General features: G+C 34.0%; 1 protein-coding gene across 1 annotated transcript; it reads left to right on the forward strand.

Moving 5' to 3' along the window:
- The first annotated feature begins 5,891 nt into the window (after positions 1-5,891).
- On the forward strand, positions 5,892-18,332 carry LOC127839962 (receptor-type tyrosine-protein phosphatase epsilon-like). The gene is made up of 24 exons (XM_052368354.1): positions 5,892-5,975; positions 7,255-7,335; positions 7,747-7,884; positions 8,638-8,736; positions 10,027-10,114; positions 10,306-10,440; positions 10,592-10,721; positions 10,854-10,987; positions 11,296-11,459; positions 11,582-11,669; positions 11,878-11,951; positions 12,157-12,193; positions 12,380-12,477; positions 12,688-12,813; positions 13,012-13,157; positions 13,292-13,427; positions 13,640-13,789; positions 14,150-14,246; positions 14,353-14,414; positions 15,729-15,860; positions 16,295-16,408; positions 16,534-16,688; positions 16,937-17,075; positions 17,215-18,332. The coding sequence occupies exons 1-24, from the start codon at positions 5,892-5,894 to the stop codon at positions 17,284-17,286; spliced, it is 2,679 nt and encodes an 892-aa protein (XP_052224314.1). The 3' UTR covers positions 17,287-18,332.
- The last annotated feature ends 635 nt before the right edge of the window (positions 18,333-18,967 follow it).

Below are 18,967 nucleotides of genomic sequence, written 5' to 3' on the forward strand. Positions count from 1 at the left end.
CTTATGGTCTTTCGGCCAGCGTATCTCCAGTTTTAATTTGCTTTGCTTGAGACTTTGCAATGCTGGTTAATACCAATACATGTATTATTATAATTATGTTGTGGTTCATTCTTTGGTAGACTCAAGCCAAGCGACGGTTAAACACACGTAGTGAGATACGATAGTGAACACCACACTTTACATTCAACCTGCATTCGCACGAAGGAAGGGTCAACTAGGTGCTTCTCTTCCTTTGCTTACTTCAGTTTGAGGTCAAATCTTTACATAATTCCATTCATAAGGCCCCGGCTTCGGGATATGTTAAGTTACATTGGTTGGTTATTAATAGAAGTTTACAAAGGCTTCATAGAAGTTTTTGCGAATAATACGTCTCGCGGAAGTGTATATTTTTTTCATGATACAAATACGACGTCATAGTCACATGGATTTCTCCAGTAACTACAGGTATAATATGGACAACGACAAAAATGCTTTATGATCGCTAAAACGAATTTAAAAAACAACTAAATATAATTAGAAATATCTTTTAAAATGATATTCGGCGAACATACTGACTTTAAAATAAAGTTTGAAATTTATGTTTCTAAATAATTAAATTGAAAAAAAAAAGTTATTCGATTGTGTGTGTTTTTTTCACTTGTTAGTCGCATATTTACCGTATCAAATGTGTGTCATTAGAGTCAAACCACACATAAGGGTCAGTAGATTACAAATTATACTACGGGAGTTCACATCATTTGTTTCATCACATGGCTCGTTATGAGTTTATTCCTCCATCATCGAAATGTATCTTGCGTTAATATGTTACACGCAGTTTTCTTTCGAAAAATTCAAATCACACTTCATAACCGCGTCATGCGAACATAGGTCTTATGGCGTTTCGGCCAGCGTAGCTAAAGCCCAGCATGTGCATTTGCGTAGTCCGGTCAGAGGCGATGCTGTCCGCTATAAAATCACTCAAGGTTTTATTTTCTCATTATGTATCTTCTGAACAAACTGAGACATGTACAAGCTGGATGGACTATAGCTATGATGGGCGCATATTGAATAAGACCCATTTTCGCATAACGCGGGTTTTTAAAAAATCTCATTGCGAGTTGTAAATGGTATATTTTAGCACAATGCATTTCGATATAAAATTGATTTCAAAAAGCAAATACAGCAAATTGGCAAATGAGGGTAGCCTATTCAGGCGTTCAGGAAAGATTTCCAGACGTGCTGACCGAGTACGACAAACATTTGTGGTTAGATAATTAAACGATTTTCCTCTTAACGTGACACTACTATTTCGGTGGTGTTTTTTTCTCATCTTGAAAGCAAAACTGTGTTTATTGATTATCAATTAGTCAATTATGTCTTCCCCTGAAGATTTATTGACCGAGTACAGACCATGAAATTCTGCGAGATGGATTTTAACGCGTAATTGTAACTGGACCACAATTTGTGTCTATGTGTCGTTTGAACATGTAGAGAGTAGTCCGGATTTCCGTACATTGAACAGTGTTACATCCTTTACGCTGTGCACAGACACAGTGATGCAGCCAAATTTCAGAGGATTTCTCTCGAATCGAATGACATATTCGAATGTATTAATTCGTGCCTGATGGCATTATGTATAGATCATTTAAGGTGAAAAGCTGGGATAAACAACTACGCCGAAAAAAAGCACGAGTGTTCTATACCGATGTTAAGGTCAGCGACTGGTTGACACCGTGAAAACTACTAAGGTAACAAGTAAAGCATAAACAACAAAATACAGGTCAACAGCGCTGTCTTTATGACTACCTAATTCGTGAGTAAAACGAACTGCTCGCAGATTAATTGATTTTTGTATTTTTATAAATTATTTTATTGTTTATTTTGAATTGTATATGGTGTCAAAAGTTTTGAAAAGGGAATTTCCATAATGAATTTAAATTCTTAGTGTGATAGGTATTGGATATTCCCACATTATTCATTTAAAATAATGGTGATTGCAAATTTTATTTTATATTAACTGCTTCTCATTATACCATTTTCATTATATTTTTAATGCTTTCAGAACGTTTAAAAAAGAGACATGTTGTTTTTATTTTGTTCAAGTTATCTCTATAGCATAAATGTGATGATAAACAGTGCACACACATCTCGACCTGTGCGTAAAGACACACTCTTAATAAATGTGAATTGGTTGTGTTCATTTCAAACTTGCGATTTAAAAAGCTATACGCTAATTTTGAAAAATGAGTTTCGTCTAAAATTATGCAATAGCGAACAGCTTCAGTGCTTTCAGCGCCTTGATTCATGTAATGCAGTCATGTACCAAAATATCTTCCTTCACTAATCACCAACAGATCTCTGATTTACCATTGCTCATCGACCTTTTCATTACGTCGAGGCAGATGATTTGAATGCCGTTAATCGGGTTTTTAATAGAAAATGCTCAATGACTTTAACACTCGGAGATAATATATGAAGTGATGTATATGTATAAGTTCAAAATGTAGCAATGTACAACAATGGTTTGTAAATATTCCTGGTGTATTGTATGTTCGTTTTTGTGATGAATTGTTAACTATAAACTCATCATTTTATTGTCAGCATGTGTATACGTTTGACTGTTTTCTTATATATTTGTTCAATATTGCGTTTTGTTTATTTTTGTTGCCGTGGACAGCTATATGACTCGAGTTATCGTGAATTATTGCGATCATGAATAACACATATTTAAAATATTCTGATTACATAAACCGAGGATGTTATATACAACGCATATAAACGCATATATTTGGCATCTTATATTTACCGCTATATAATGGTATCTTATAAGTGTTTGAGTAATGGATGTAATTATACTTTTTTAAATATTATTGTTTGAACCTCATTCACCGGTCTAGTGTGCATTATAATTTAAATTACGATAATTTTCTTGTTAATAAGACATTTCTTCTTTCAACATATGTGGAGTCTCCGGCAAATGCGGAATGTGGAGTTATTCCTTCCTTTCTGACACATTTCTATATTCTACGGTTTTGCTGTTTGTTCTATGCTTCTATGCTTCTAACAAAACATTGCATTAATTGTCATCACACTCACATAATCAGGCTATTTGCTGTTCTTAGTTATGTATATGAACACCATGTTTAAGCTATTAAAATAACACTCATAATTCGAACCCGGGTCGTTCGTTTAACATCCGGCGTACTTCGCTTTAAAAACTACTCGGCCCCTCAGTTGCACATTAAGTGTGGACGTGCTTGGGTCTTTAATTATATATTATGATGTATTTCACGTAATAAAAAAAAGGTTGTTAAGTACAGTGACCGTGATGGAATACTACCACTAGAATACGCGTCTAAAAATAGCGTATACAACCACCTTGCAATTCGTATTCTTATTAGAGCTAAGAATGAAGTCCTAATAGTTTGTGCTGCATTGCTTTAAAACGGCTAATTAAGCTACACAAATAACTTATTCTAAGCACTGAACTATTCGCAGAATCGAAAATGCCCTTTTTACAGACTGTGTTCTCGGAAAGTACAGTGCAAACTGTTCCAAAGAGTGCCATTGTCTTTCTGGACCATGTGAAAGTGTCACCGGCACATGTATGACTGATGCATGTAAAGACGGCTGGAGAGGATTTGCCTGTAATGAAAGTAAGAATAATTATATCATTAGCAAGATTGCGAACGATTTACACTAATTGAATACCATTGATTCTTGAAATGTATTGCAGTTTTATGGAATTGTTGATGAGTTAAGCGATTTAAATCAATTCACCAATAATCAGTTTAGCAAAAATACAATAACACCAAATAGGTCATAACTATTTCCTTCGAAGTTATAACAACATATACGGATTGTTTTAGACTGCGGCGACAGGCGGAGTCTTTAGTACTGCGATCAAAAACATATATAGAATTCGAAATGAAATTATATATGACAATTACCAAGTGATCTACCCTGTTTCACTGTCTTCAATATAAATATCCAGGGAGAGAAATAAACACAACGCCAATCAGAACCATTGAACATCTACTTGATAAATGCAAATTGAATCACAAATAATATGTTAACAACTTATTATGTATACATAACATGTATTTTCATTTTTCATGAAGAAACAGTTTTCTTGAAAAGTTCCTTATATCTTGTCTTTACGTAAAACTAAAGCTATAGCAAGCCACAGTCTTCTTACGTTCAACGCTTAGATTCTATATAGCTGAATCGACATTTTATGATTACAGACTGCAACCCTGGCACATTTGGTGCTAATTGCTCCTATAAATGTCATTGTTACGACAATGCAACATGCCATCATATTAATGGTACCTGTCCCGTTAACGTTAACAAATGTGCAGCTGGATGGACGCATGACAACTGTAGCGTAGGTATGTAACAACATGCGGTTTTCATCGTATTCACTCGATGAATTACTATTTTTAAACATGTATAGTCAAGCTTAATAAAGATGTCATGTTAATAATTATGCACTATTCATTAGAATGTTTTTTATTTTAATAATATGTATTATGTAAAAATTAGTATAATAATCGTGTTCGACTTTTTAGGGAGCGATTAAAATGTAATAATATATAGAAATGCATGTTTTCTGTTAAAGTCGCGTTTAACGCGCGATCAATATTACTATGATGACGTTGTTGTGTGTGCGTCCTCTCTTAATATCATGTTTTCACAAGTCAGAAAACAGTGTCTATCCTTCATTATAAGTTTGTTACTGTATTTCTCATCGTAGTTTTGTTATGTCGGACAGACTTTAACAGTGTTAACCTTAATTGAGCAGATATTACTATTACAATAATATTTAACAGCTTGCGATCCAGGCATGTTTGGTTTAAACTGTGTCTTCCCCTGTCATTGTCCACAAGGGAAATATGGTGACCATGTTTCTGGCCGCTGTCCCGACGGTATATGTGCGCCTGGGTGGATAAAACATAACTGTAGTGTTGGTAAGATCACAATTAACGATATAACTCAGCTTTATGGTTGTTGTTGGTGTTCATAATAGTGTGTAGCGCTAGAAAACGTTTTCTCATAGATTGCAACTAATATGTAAATTTGTTTATACATTGATTAACAGAAGGTATACCTTTAAAATGCTATATTAGTATTTCGTTTGACCATAGCAGTACAACCAAGACATATTTTTCTTAAGGAAGAAAAACTCATTTTTCTGCTTCTATTTAAAGTCCAGGGTAAACTATATCAACAACTCTATAAAGCGCTACATATATTTCTTAATATAATATGTTATAGCCTGCGATCAAGGGCTCTTCGGTGAGAACTGCTCTTATGCATGCCATTGTATCAACGGTTCAAGTTGTCACCATGTTTCGGGCCACTGTTCTGATGATCAATGCGAACCTGGATGGACGAAAAGTAACTGCAGCGTAGGTAAGAGTTTTATGAATGATTGGTGCGTTGTTCAGGTAAATACTGATTTCAAATATCGTTTATCATATACAGCTATTGTCATTTCCTCTACTCATCTATTATAATAATGTCTTTGTTTCGACTATCACAGCGTGCGATCCAGACATGTTTGGTACGAATTGCTCCTTACGTTGTCATTGCCTTCTCGGAGCAAGTTGTGACAAAAGTTCTGGTCACTGTCCGGGTAAACTATGTGCACCTGGGTGGACTAAAAGCAACTGTAGTGTTGGTAAGATTTGATATTTACACTTTATGGCAGCTAGATGATAAATTATGTAGTCTGTTATGATGAGTATACATGAAAGCGATTTATTATCACGTTGAATACAATGCAAAACTTTTGGCGCATGCATATTACATATGATATTTGCTCTAAAATATTCTGTTTTGTTCGACTTATTAAGCCTGTGATCATGGCATTTTTGGTAACAACTGCTCCTTCCCATGCCATTGTCTACATGGAGAAAGATGTGACCATGTTTCTGGCCACTGTCCTAATGACCAATGTGCGCCTGGATGGACCCTTCGTAACTGTAGCGCAGGTACGATATAACATTGCCGATTGATAAAGACGTGTTTGACGCTTATTATTATGTTTATGAAATGGTGCAGGCATGCAAACACCTGTCTTATTATATCAACCTGTACTTAACTCTGAACGGTATATCAAATGTATTACATACATATTACTTCAATAATTATTACTTTTTGTTACCAATGGTACGCACTCTTCTATAAATTGCAATTACCGTAATTACTCTAAGTTCTTGGACACTTAAAAATAATTCTTTTTGGTGTCCGAAAATTTAGATACGAAAAATATTCCAAAAGTTCGAGTGTCCAAAAATTTAGAGACATATATGTTATGCTTGTTTGTCAATTATTATGTTGCATTAAAAGCAATTATTTAATGTGCACTAATTGAATTGTGTTGTACTCTCCTTTCTCTGCTTTAAATAAAATACAATTTCACTTATTTGCAATCTCTTACTTGAAATGGTATATAAAATGTTATACAAAACCAACCATACTGCTTCGTGAATACGATATCATTTCAATTGGTATTGGGTGAAACCATTGTTTATTAGCGGTATAGATGGTAATCTACCCAAGAACGCAATTGCTATGGTCCATCGCCCTCAGAGCATTCTGTGTCAGGTTTTATGACCTTAATCCGGTTGTAAAACTCCATGATCGAAGGGTCCCAGCTAAGCGAAAACGGGGCAGTAGTCTAGTAAAAGAACGCTGTTAAATATACTGTCCGAAAAATTGTAGTCATTAATAATGGGCGAAAACCCGTATGTCCGAAAATATAGAGTCACGAAAAATAATCATTTTTGCTAAAACGAAGGGTGTCCGAAAACATAGATAGACCGAAAACTTAGAGTTTGTACGGTAGTCCCTATCTTTTCTCCTTTCAAAAGAATGCGGTCAAGGCATGTTTGGTTTAAACTGCTCCTCCCAGTGTAATTGTCTACCCGGAGTAAGCTGTGAATATGTCTCTGGCAAATGTTCAGATGATCAATGTGCCCCTGGGTGGAGTCATAGTAACTGTAGCGTTGGTAAGATTTAAACGTTGCGATATCTGACAGCAAAACGTTCTATTTTATCGTTGCAATCGTGTTTACAATATTGCATGAAAAACTGTATAATAACATACAAGCATACTACCGACTGTTGATTTTTAGACATGATTAAAAATTAATTTAGTTTACTTTTACTGTATAGCTACTCATATTACTTCCTCTTGTTTCACCTTTACAGTATGCGATCAAGGGTTATTTGGTTTGAACTGCTCCTCAGAGTGTCATTGCCTTCAAGGTGACAACTGTAACCATGTCTCCGGTAACTGCTCCGATGAACTATGTGAGCCTGGTTGGACCAATGGTAACTGTAGCGTTGGTAAGATTTACAACACGATACAACCTACCACGATGTTTGAATCATTCATATGGTGTTCGTATTGTAAATGTTATCTTATGTAAAGAAAAAATACATGTATAGAATTCGATATGTCAATTACCAAGCGATCTCCTCTGTTTCACTGTCTTCAATACAACTTTTATCCAGGGAGTGAAATTAACACAACGAAAATCAGAACCGTTGAAGATCAACTTGACAAATGCCAAGTTTATCAGAAAAACTGTTAACAACTTTGCATTTTTAACTGTATTTCATTATTTATAAAGAACCATTTTCTCGAAAACTGTCTTATATCTTGTTTTAATGAAAAACTAAGGTTAAAGCAAGTCGCAGTCTTCCAGGTTCAACGGTTTGATTTGGTATAGATGAATCGACATTTTATGATTACAGCCTGCAACCCTGGCACTTTTGGTGTTAACTGCACCTATATATGTCATTGTTACAACAATGAAACTTGCCATCATATTGATGGTAACTGTCCCAATAACATATGTGCAGCTGGATGGGCGCATGACAACTGTAGCGAAGGTATGTAAAAAAAGCGTTTTGTTATCTAATTGACTCGATGAAGTATCATTTTAAGACTAGTAAAGTCAAAAATATTAAAGGTTAAATGTGAATATGTTTACACTATTTATTAAAAAAAATTATATTAAAAATTTATATTTCAGCGAATGTCGGAGTAATTTTTGTGTAATATGTAAAAACAAGTAAACAAAGCATGTTCGACTTTTTAGCGAGCGATTTATATATAATAATAATAAGGGATATTAAAGGTTTCTGTTAAAGTTGTGTTTAACGAGCGATCAATATTACGACGTTAACATTTTTGGAGTTTCGTCGTCTCTCAATATCATGTTTTCACAAGTCGGAAACAGTGTCTATCCTTCAACAGTTTGAAATTGTATTTCGCATCGTAGTTAAGTTATGACGGGAAGACATTTACAGTTTTAACCTTAATTGAGACTATATTAATAATAAAATAATATTTTACAGCTTGTGATCTAGGCATGTTCTGTATGTTTATAGCAATTGTAGCGTTGGAAAGAGTTAATTTTTTTAAAGCTGACAGCTAAACGTTATATTTTAAAGTTGCTACGGTGTTTATAAAATAGCATGAAAAACCCGTATAATAACATAGAAGCATACTTCTTACTGTTTTCGGGACATGATTTAATATTAACTTAGTTAACTATTACTGTATAGTAACCCATATTTCTTCCTCTTGTTATAACTTTACAGCGTGCGATCGAGGGTTATATGGTTTGAACTGCTCCTCAGAGTGTCATTGCCTACACAGAGCAAACTGTAACCATGTCTCCGGTAACTGCTCCGATGAGCTATGTGAGCCTGGGTGGACCAACAGTAACTGCAGCGTTGGTAAGATTATTTTTTTACTAATTCATATGGTGTTTGTATTATTTTTAATGTAATCTTATGTATGAGATCTTAATCTTTGTCGTAGATTGCAAATGAGCATGTCATTATGGTATTGCTATATTCCGGTAAATGTCCGAATGGCGATAGCGTCCCTTTTCGACACGTGTTAACTACAGCGTGGGTAGGTTGACATACATTAGAATAAGGCAATCAATAGTTGTTCTCTAATAACTTATTTTGAAATGAACACTAACCCGATTGTAAGTTAGATTTGATTAAATCACCTTGGAATTCCACAAAAAGGCATGTTTATAATGGTACATTCTGTTTAAATATAATGTATTATGGGTTTCGCAGATATAAATGAGCCCGTGAACGTGACGAAACATCCTCTGAGATTTGTTTTAAGCTCAGTATTATACCTCTTCACTTCACAGATACAATGATGCTTTGGTGAAACATCTTTCGCATCTATAGTTAATTAAGGGGACGTGCAGTGCTCAATCGTCATTGCTATTGCGTCCACATTATAGAGTTATAGCACTTAGTTAATTTTAATTTTGAAATTGTGTTGTTTAGACAGCTGGCTGCTTTTGCTTAATTAGTTATCATATAATTTTTCTCTGATATAGCTGTTTCGTTATTATATCTGTTTTTCTGTCTGCTACTATTCAATTTATATTTCTTTTGTTGTTGTAACACAGCCTGTAAACCTGGCTTCTATTGACAAAGCTGCTCTATGGACTGTCACTGCGACACGTTCCATCCCGTTAATGGATCGTGCGCAGGGTCTTTTCAATGTCACGATGGGTTCAGAGTGGAAAATGGTTTCTGTACACGTAAGAAAGTATTGTTAACGGATTAACTGTGAATGCTCCGCGAAGCTTGTCCCTCCCTCGCAGAACTCTTGCCTGGACAAACATGAGCAGAAATATACAGCATATTTTTATGTAATAAATGTTTATGTCCCATGCCCAATTAGGTCAACACATGCCTCATAATTAAATTTTACAACTATATAACGACCTGCGGCGTCGAGAGATTTTCCTAACTCCTGTGACAATCCTTAGTGTGTAGAAAATTGTTATCGCATGCTACTATTCAATTTATATTCCTTTTATTGTTGTAACACATCATGTAAACCTGACTTCTACGGACAAAGCTGCTCTCTGGACTTTCACTGCGGCACGTGCCATCCCGTTAATGGATCGTGCGCAGGGTCTTTTTAATGTCACGATGGGTTTAGGATGAACAATGGTTTCTGTACACGTAAGAAAGTATTGTTAACAGATTAACTGTGAATGCTCCGCGAAGCTTGTCCCTCCCTCGCAGAACTCTCGCCTGGACAAACAAGAGAAGAAATATACAGCATTTATTTGTATGTAATACTATATTATACCCTTATGCCCCATTAGGTCGAAACATGCCGCATTATTTAATGTTACACATATATATCGACCTGCGGCGATGAGGAATATTCCTAACTCCTGTGACAATCCATGGTGTGTAGACAATTTGTATCGCATACTATACTATTCGCATAATATTTCTTTTATTGTTGTCACACAGCCTGTAAATCTGGCCACTACGGGCAAAGCTGCTCTATGAACTGTCACTGCGACACGTGCCATCAGGTCAATGGATCCTGCTTAATGTCTCTTCAATGCCACGATGGATTCAGGATGGAAAATGGTTTCTGTACACGTAAGAAAGTATTGTTTCAGTATTAACCGTGAATGCGTCACGAAACTTCTCTTTATCTTCACAGAACTCGCGCATGAACATACAAGAGAGGAAATATAAAGCAGGTTTCATATGTAAAGTACCGATTTATAAATATAATGTTCCATTTCAGCACACAAACAGATAGGAAAAAGTAGTACCGTAAACGTGGCTGGAATAGTTGGTGGTTGCGTCGCAGCTGTTGTTATCATAATAGGAATGACGTTATTAACCTTATATTGCAGGCGGCAAAAGCTACATGCGTAAGTTACTTTTGCATGTAACAATATTATAATATTACAATACAAAGTAATATCTAATTGCGTACTTTTATTAAGTCCATTGTTGAATAACAATATCATTCCTGTCAGATCTTATGATTGATTTAATTTCAGTAAAGAATGTCATACTAAAATATCTACATCAGCAAAGATAGAGACATGTTTCTATACCAGATTTGATCATCTCGATCGGGCTTATGATGGAAAAAACGTCTCCGTAGAAGACAAAGCGAAAGTCGCTTCAACAAGTATACGTGAACATATTTTTGAATATAACTGCACTTAACTTAAAATGTTTAATTTAAGATGAATAAATGTATAAGCGAAACTAAGAATGCGTATCGAGCAGTGAAAATCATCATTAACATTTCGGAAAATAAACGATGAACGCCGAATTGCACATATAAGGTGGCACATACTATCAAAAAGCACCAAAGGGCGTAAACGAATATGCAAATAAACGTTTAATTTTTTATAAACAAGCATGCTAATATGTTATATAGAGCTTAACATTTGTTCTTTGCAAAATGTTTTAAAATTTCTACTGAAATTGTAGATGTCAGCAGTTTATTGTCTGGCAAAGAGAATCCCGTCCCTAGTGATGACCATGATTACTACAGCTTCAAGACACTTAGCCGCGGAATAAAAATTTATGAACTTTGGGACTACATCCACGAAAAATTTCAAAGCGGTTCAACATTCTTTGAAGAAGAATTTAAAGTAAGAAATTATTTGTATTTATATTTGGACTATTTAATAGTCCAAATATAAAGTTTTAAAAATCAGTTACATGTTTCATTATTAAACATTATCGTAATAATAGTATTTGTATTATATTTAAGAAATTAAGAAGCGGGCTTATCCATAAGCACGACATAGCATCGTCCGAAGAAAACAAAGGCAGGAATCGCTACAAGCAGATGTATGCATGTAAGTTTAGGTTTATTTGGATTTTAGCAGGTCCAGTTACACAATATTTTAAAGGTAAATTACTCAAAATACACTATTGTCATAAACATTTAATATGTAATTGTTTCAGGAGCACTTACAATAATCATATATGTATATTTTTAGACCAAAAATTCGTCTTATTACGTAACGGTCCTTAATGATATACCATTCGCTCAATTGTTTTCAGACGACTATAACCGTGTGCCCTTGACAATAGAGTTCGATGGAGAATCTGAATACATCAACGCCAGCTATATACACGTAAACGTTTTAGTTTGGTCATATCAGTGTAATCATTATCATGGATATGATTTTCTTTTCATGATTTTGTTTCATCTAAATTGTTACAGACATCTCATTATCAATAACATTAAAAGATAATTTAATGAATAAAAAATAATCTGAAATATGAAAATTAGAACACTTAAAGTAATTGAATACTTAAATTAGATTTTTTTAAATACAGGGCTTTGAAAAGGCAAGGAAATTCATCGCTTCTCAGGGTGAGTAAAACATCGTAATTATTGAACAACACACACATCATAATAGAGTATATTCCGCGTATCTTTCGTTTGTTTAGTTAAGCAAATTTCTGCTTTTCGGTAAAAAAATATTTCGCAAAATATATTGTATCAATTTAAACTCACCGGTTAGCATAACTCACATATTTTCAAGTCTCGTTGATAAAGGTTCAACGGAGAAAAATTTAGAGGACTTATGGCGTATGATATGGCAGCAGAGTTTAGACAAGATTGTGATGCTGACGAATTTGATTGAAACAGGAACGGTATTTACTTTATACCTGATGTTTTGTTTACAGTTCATGTAATTTAAAATCAAAACATAAGCATAAAAATAGTGCTTCATATGTGATAAATGTTGATATACATGTTGACAATCATAATAAACGTATAAGACTGCTAGAGACTCATTGATATTGTATCTCGTACGATAAAACACAAGTTAGGAGTGCTTTACAAAACATATTATAATGCAGATGAAATGCTTGCAATATTGGCCCGAGGAACTGAACGGTGTGTGCAGGTACGGACGAATTGACGTCAAGTACGTTGATGTCGAGGAGATGTTTGATTACAACATCAGGACATTCACAATCACAAAGGTCTGTTTTAATTCGTTATGGTTAATGCACCCGATCTACAAAAGGCGGTTATATTTTTTATTTGCACAAACTTGTTGTATCAAACGAGTATTAAATATTTGAAAGCATTAATTTGATCATTCATTATTTTGTTTGATTTCGTTCACTTTAATATTTTCGGTATTTGTAAGTATGTATTGACTGTATTGAGGTCAACAGGGACGTGATACCAGGGTGGTCAAGCAGTTTCATTTTAAATCGTGGCCAGACAAAGGTGTTCCCGACACGGCCTGGTGTCTTGTAGACTTCTGGAGAGCGGTGGATACTCAGGAAGAGCACCTTTTACCCATTCTGGTTCACTGCAGGTAAACCAGTATCAGTTCAAACATACGATCTTTGATGTTTATTGATATAGGTCCGGGTTTTTTGCAAGTAAACGAAATTATGCTACATTTAACATTCGATAAACTGCGCTGAAGATTGCGTATTGTATTTACAGCGCTGGTGTTGGGCGAACAGGAACATTTATTGCTCTCGACAATCTTATTTCACAAGCACAACTTGAAATCTGTGTCAGACCATTCCAGATTGTCGAAGCGTTGCGCGAACAAAGGGTTAGCATGGTCCAGACAAAGGTAAATTGATATGTACTTTTAAACGATCAATATCTCTTTATCAAATATTTGCGCCTGTGATGGTGTTGAACATATGTTGCCTTCAAAGTGTTTAGAATAAATAAAGGACGTACCTGATATATATTTATGACAAATACGCATTGATGAAGGCCCATTCACAACCGTATTGTAGTTTTGCAAATTGCACCAATACTGTACTAGTCTATATACAGGAACAATACACTTACCTACACGAGGCCCTGGCGGAAGCTCTCCTGATTGGGACACACCACGTGGTAACCAGACAGTTTGAAAGTGTCCACCAGTTCATGATTGTAGAAGACAGTATTTTGACAACTACAAGACTGGAAAAACAATTCGAAGTAAAACAGATATAAATAAATGAGTATCCTTTATTCAAAATCATTGTCCACCCCTTTTCCATCCGCCCTTTTTCCAAGTACAATTACTTATTACAAAACAAGACGTATATAATTATATGTAATAAGAGCACACTTTTCTTAATAGCACAAACTTCAACACACACACTATAATGAAAAACAATAACTAACATATGAGATAAATGTACAGATGTTTTACGATTACATATACAATACTGAAAGGCGAAAGTGTTTCGGGCTATGAAGGACTTGTACAAATTAAACTTGCATGTCGCCGGCCTGCTAATAAGGTATTTTTCCGGATTTGTTTTCAATACAAGGGCTGTACAATTTGGATTTCAGTTGTGTATGCGTAGTGTTGAAAGTAATGAGGGACATTTGCAACCAGTGGCCAGCCAAGAGACAGAATATGGCAACATTGGGGCACACGTGGCTGAAAGTAAGACGCGTTTCGTATTTTTGAAACAAAAACACACACTATGTTTTCTTAAATATCCACTTAATGTGAAGTTATGAAGTATACGTATTTTTCTTTTAATTTGCAGTAGATGCATATCGACGCCAACATTATAGGAGGAGTGAACCGCCAGCTGAAATCTATCTCCCTGTACGTTAATTCTACATACCTTTTCATTTATTTAAGTTGATGTAAATTGATGATGTGGTTCTTTTGTTTGAGTTTTATTGTTTTCAGGGATCCCAAATGTAAAACGTTTAATGTAGCATATTTGATATTGTATGTGAAACAACACATACGAGTTATTGTTATTTGCATTTAAACATCACATAAATTAAACGTTTAATTCATCTTATTCAATAGAATATGCTATTGAATTTAAATTAACGAGAAAGTGGTTTAACAAAAGGGTCATGGACCGTAAGGTGCTCACCTTAGACCCGAAGGAACCAAACTATTCTGAGAATAACAAAAGTACTTCATAAACACATACATATATAATTTCTAATCACATTTTTATTTTCGAACTTGAGATATCTGAGGTATCAAATATAAGAACACGTGTTTGACCAAATTGCAGAATGAATGGACAAACAATGCGACCTCAAGAGTGTCAATAAAATGTTTTTTTAGATTTAATCCAGTGACCAAGTTTTTTAAATCACGTGACCCAGATCCATACTAAGCCGAGATTTTATTAGGACAAATGTTCAGACTAGGTTGCATGAAGATTGGACACTAGCATTGGCCAACAGAGCGTTAACAAGTTCATCTAAAGCCATATAAGGAAAATCGCCCCGCCCCCTGGTGGCCATGTTTTTAACAGACTGGAATCATTTTCGAACTTGGCTAAATATCATAAAAAACTGTTCTGACCAAGTTTCATGACGCTTTGACAATACATCTAACATCAAGATTGTTAAGAAGGTTTTACTTTAGTTATATTAGGAAAACTTCCATGCCCAATGAGTACAATGGTTTTAAATAAACCGGAACTATTTTACAACACAGCTGAGATAGCATTGCAACACCTGTTCCGACCAAGTTTCATGAAGATTAGAAAATAAATATGACTTCTAAAGTGATAACAATGTTTTACTTAAGCCAAAAGGGCAATTTTAAAGTCCCCCAGAAGCCATGTTTGAAACAGATTGAAACCATTTTCGAACTATATCCCGTTATCACAAGATCACATATGTTCTGACGAAGTTTCATGAAGATTGGACAAATAAAGTGACTTCGATAGTGTTCACTAGAGCTCAAAACGAGCACGTTGTGCTCAGGTGAGGTAATAAACACTGTTATCGATTTAATCTAAGGTTGTCTTATTTGGTAGAGATTTATATTATGGTGTTGTTTCATTTTTCATAAAGCGTATCGATAGAAAGGAAAATGCTTTAATGCGATTGATGAACTTATTTATATAATGTGAAACGTTTACAGTAATGTACGTATATTGCACAGACATTCAATGAAAAGACGGGTATGATTGTGCTACCCAAACCAACTGAGAAACAGCTGGCAATGTTTTGGTCACGTCTTGAAAAGCTTGGCTCTATAACGGTGATTGATCTTTCATCGGATGACATTGAACTGGTAATATTTACTTTTGTATTTAAAAAAAGTCATTTTATACAAACAACTTTTGGCATTACTAAGCATGCCTTGATAATTATCGAATTTATTTTTGTGTTCGTTTCGGGGTAAAATGGACCTTTTTATTGAAACAAAAAGTTAAATTCGTTACGCGACTTCTTATCTCCGAACTATGTGATACACGTTGGTGTATTTATGTTTGGCCGAGCTACGCTCTCGCCTAATATTAATTTACTGACCTTGTATCACACCATAAGGCGTCACTAAGAGCCCGAGTAATTAATAATAATATGATTTTCTTATATATATATATATATATATATATATATATATATATATATATATATATATATATATATACATATATATATATATATATAATGATGTTATTTATTCCATACAAATTTTATTAGCGTTTCTATTTACATCGCTAGAAACATATACTAATAGACAGAAAAGACAGGGAACATGCAACAAAAGGCACACATGTTATGAAAGAGGAAAAACAAAATGGATTTGTTGAAATAACTTATTCCATGACACAGGAGGTACATTGAAGATAATTATTATTTAATCGTGTTTTTTTAACTTATTTCAATTATAACATTTTTTTTTCTATTATTGCTATTATTTACTTTGAAAATAACTCTCTCTTTTAAATACAAAACATTAGACTTGCCGCGACAAAATCATAAAACACTTCGTGCTGTCTTCGTGGAAAGGAGTAGATATACCGACAGACAGGACAAAAGTGCTTGAGATGATAGAGGCGGTGCAAACTTGGCAGCCTGAAATGTCAGACGACACACCAATAGTGATACTAGACAAGTACGTAGAGCTAGTTGACATATTTTGTTGTTAAAACAAGTTCGTATACCTACCTATTGAAATGTTATATATTGGACATTTCTAATGTTGTATGCTGGTAAACATGTAATATTTTTCGAATACCAACCCGAAATATTAATTATTAAAAACTAAGGTGTACATGTACATGTATTCCTTTTGTCTCTTAAGCGTTTGAAACACGTATTGTTCAAATGTATACGTTATTTCCGATAATCGATGACTTGCAGCGGTGGATTCCAGAAATGCGGAGTCGTTGCTGTTTTATTGAACGAGATTTATCGCATATTACAACAGAATGGGCAGATCAACATTTTACAATCAGTCAAGACAATGATGTACGGAAAAAGCCTTCTCATCCGCAGCATGGTATGTTTACTTGATACACTTGCAAGTACACGGATTGTTTGTGTAGTTGAGAAAGTAGTTGAAACCCAGTTAATTAATGAATGTTTATACACTTTACGAAATGTGCTCTACTTTTACAATGACATATTGTCTTTTGCAGATGCAGTTCAAGTTCTGCTATGATGTGATATTGGACTATGTTCAGCATAAAGGGGTTTATCAGAACTATTAATGTTACAATGCCATATAATGTGCTACAGTATATAGACTCGTTGTTACTTCCGATGAGGAACATGTATCAATTTGTTACGAATTTGTTACGAATTTGTTTCGTCTGATGTTTGCATGAGTTGCATTATTCATATAATATGGGTTTTATTTATACTGTCTAAATATGTGTGTATAGACATTGTTGCAACTAGTTTTGAAGTGTATAGACCTGGTGTCGACACTATAAAACTTAGCGATGTAATTGTTTAAGGTTTAGGATAACCTATAAGGTCTAAACATCTAATTCAATCTCCATATATTGCCATGCAATATCGTTATAGTTCGGCTATTGATCACCTGGCATTTTATAAAGGACTTTGTACTGAAAATATACTATCATGCTTACTACTGTGTACTTATTTTGTATTATTAATGCAAAGAATATAAATTGTGTTGATGTTTAACTATACTCAATGAAATATCGTTTTATCAACTATAGGTTGCAAAATGTAATACGTGCTTTTTTATTTTTGTCAATTTTGATTAATCAATTTACTCAATATTATTTGAAAACTCTTTAAAATTTGTTTTGCGTTTGCTTTGCTTACAGTGTTTGTAAATTTTCAGTTATAGTTCCTGCTTTGTTTGACAGTTTATTTTGTATTAATTACTTTCGTTATTATTTAACCTAATCATCGCCTTGTAAATATATCTGTGGTCAATGTGTCATGTTCATAATCCATTCGTTTAACGATACAAACATGTGTGACTTAAAAAATAAAGCGACTTTAATAGTTTATTTACCATAAAGCTTGACTTTTTGATTAAGTACTCTATCAAACGTAAAACAAATTCATTCAAATCAATGCAAGACAGTCATACAACACTCCTTTAAAATGATCAAATATCCTAAAAATCATGAATTATGATCAAAATATCTTTATATCGTTATCATTTTTGTTGCATAACAACATGTGTCGTCCTAGAACAATTAACTGAGCCAACACTACAGGTGTTTAGATTAAAACATAAAGTGGTATTTTAAACTTGAATAAAGTCTTAAAATGATTGTTTGAAAATTGTTTCATTTGTGAATTAGGATTGAAAAATCTTTGACAATTCACACTCAACTGGTCTATATGTTTAAATATCTCATATACTATTGATGTTAAAACAATAAAAATATCTTAAAAAATAATCCGAAAATCTGATGCAATATGCATCAATATGTGTATATACTCTTTTTTTATAAAACGTATCTAACGCTTTGCTTTATCTTAATTAATACATTTAGTTACATTGAGATTGGTCAGTTACAAATCTAGTTTTAACATGAGACGAGACATTTGTAATGTCTATATATCTGCTCAGGTATATTGTGAGTTCCGCTGTATTAAACTTTCAGCAAATATTGTCTATTTAAAAAACGTTCAAAGGTTCACATATTATTTAAAGTTCTTAAAATATAAATATTGCATAAACGATACCGGATAATATTATCGGTAGGACTGCTGTTCTGCGACTAAGTTACTTAGACATTACTTTTAAGGTTATAATTAACGCACTGGACGCAAAGACATAATGTTCATGTGTTTACATGTATTTGCGAAATTCAGATAAGACTGGTTCGTTTGCATCAATCATTCTTATTCCAATCATGTATGCCTGATACAATTAACTTTTACTATTGTACCTTTCATACC

Source organism: Dreissena polymorpha, chromosome 7 (assembly GCF_020536995.1).
Source record: "Dreissena polymorpha isolate Duluth1 chromosome 7, UMN_Dpol_1.0, whole genome shotgun sequence".
Taxonomy (NCBI): Eukaryota; Metazoa; Mollusca; class Bivalvia; order Myida; family Dreissenidae; genus Dreissena; species Dreissena polymorpha.

Bases quoted from the DNA above. Each gene is read 5' to 3' on its own strand.
- LOC127839962 (XM_052368354.1), top strand. From the start codon at position 5,892: ATGGAGAAAGATGTGACCATGTTTCTGGCCACTGTCCTAATGACCAAT. The intron at 11,670-11,877 runs GTAAGTTTAGGT...AATTGTTTTCAG, and splicing joins CTACAAGCAGATGTATGCAT to ACGACTATAACCGTGTGCCC. The intron at 11,952-12,156 runs GTAAACGTTTTA...TTTTAAATACAG, and splicing joins TCAACGCCAGCTATATACAC to GGCTTTGAAAAGGCAAGGAA.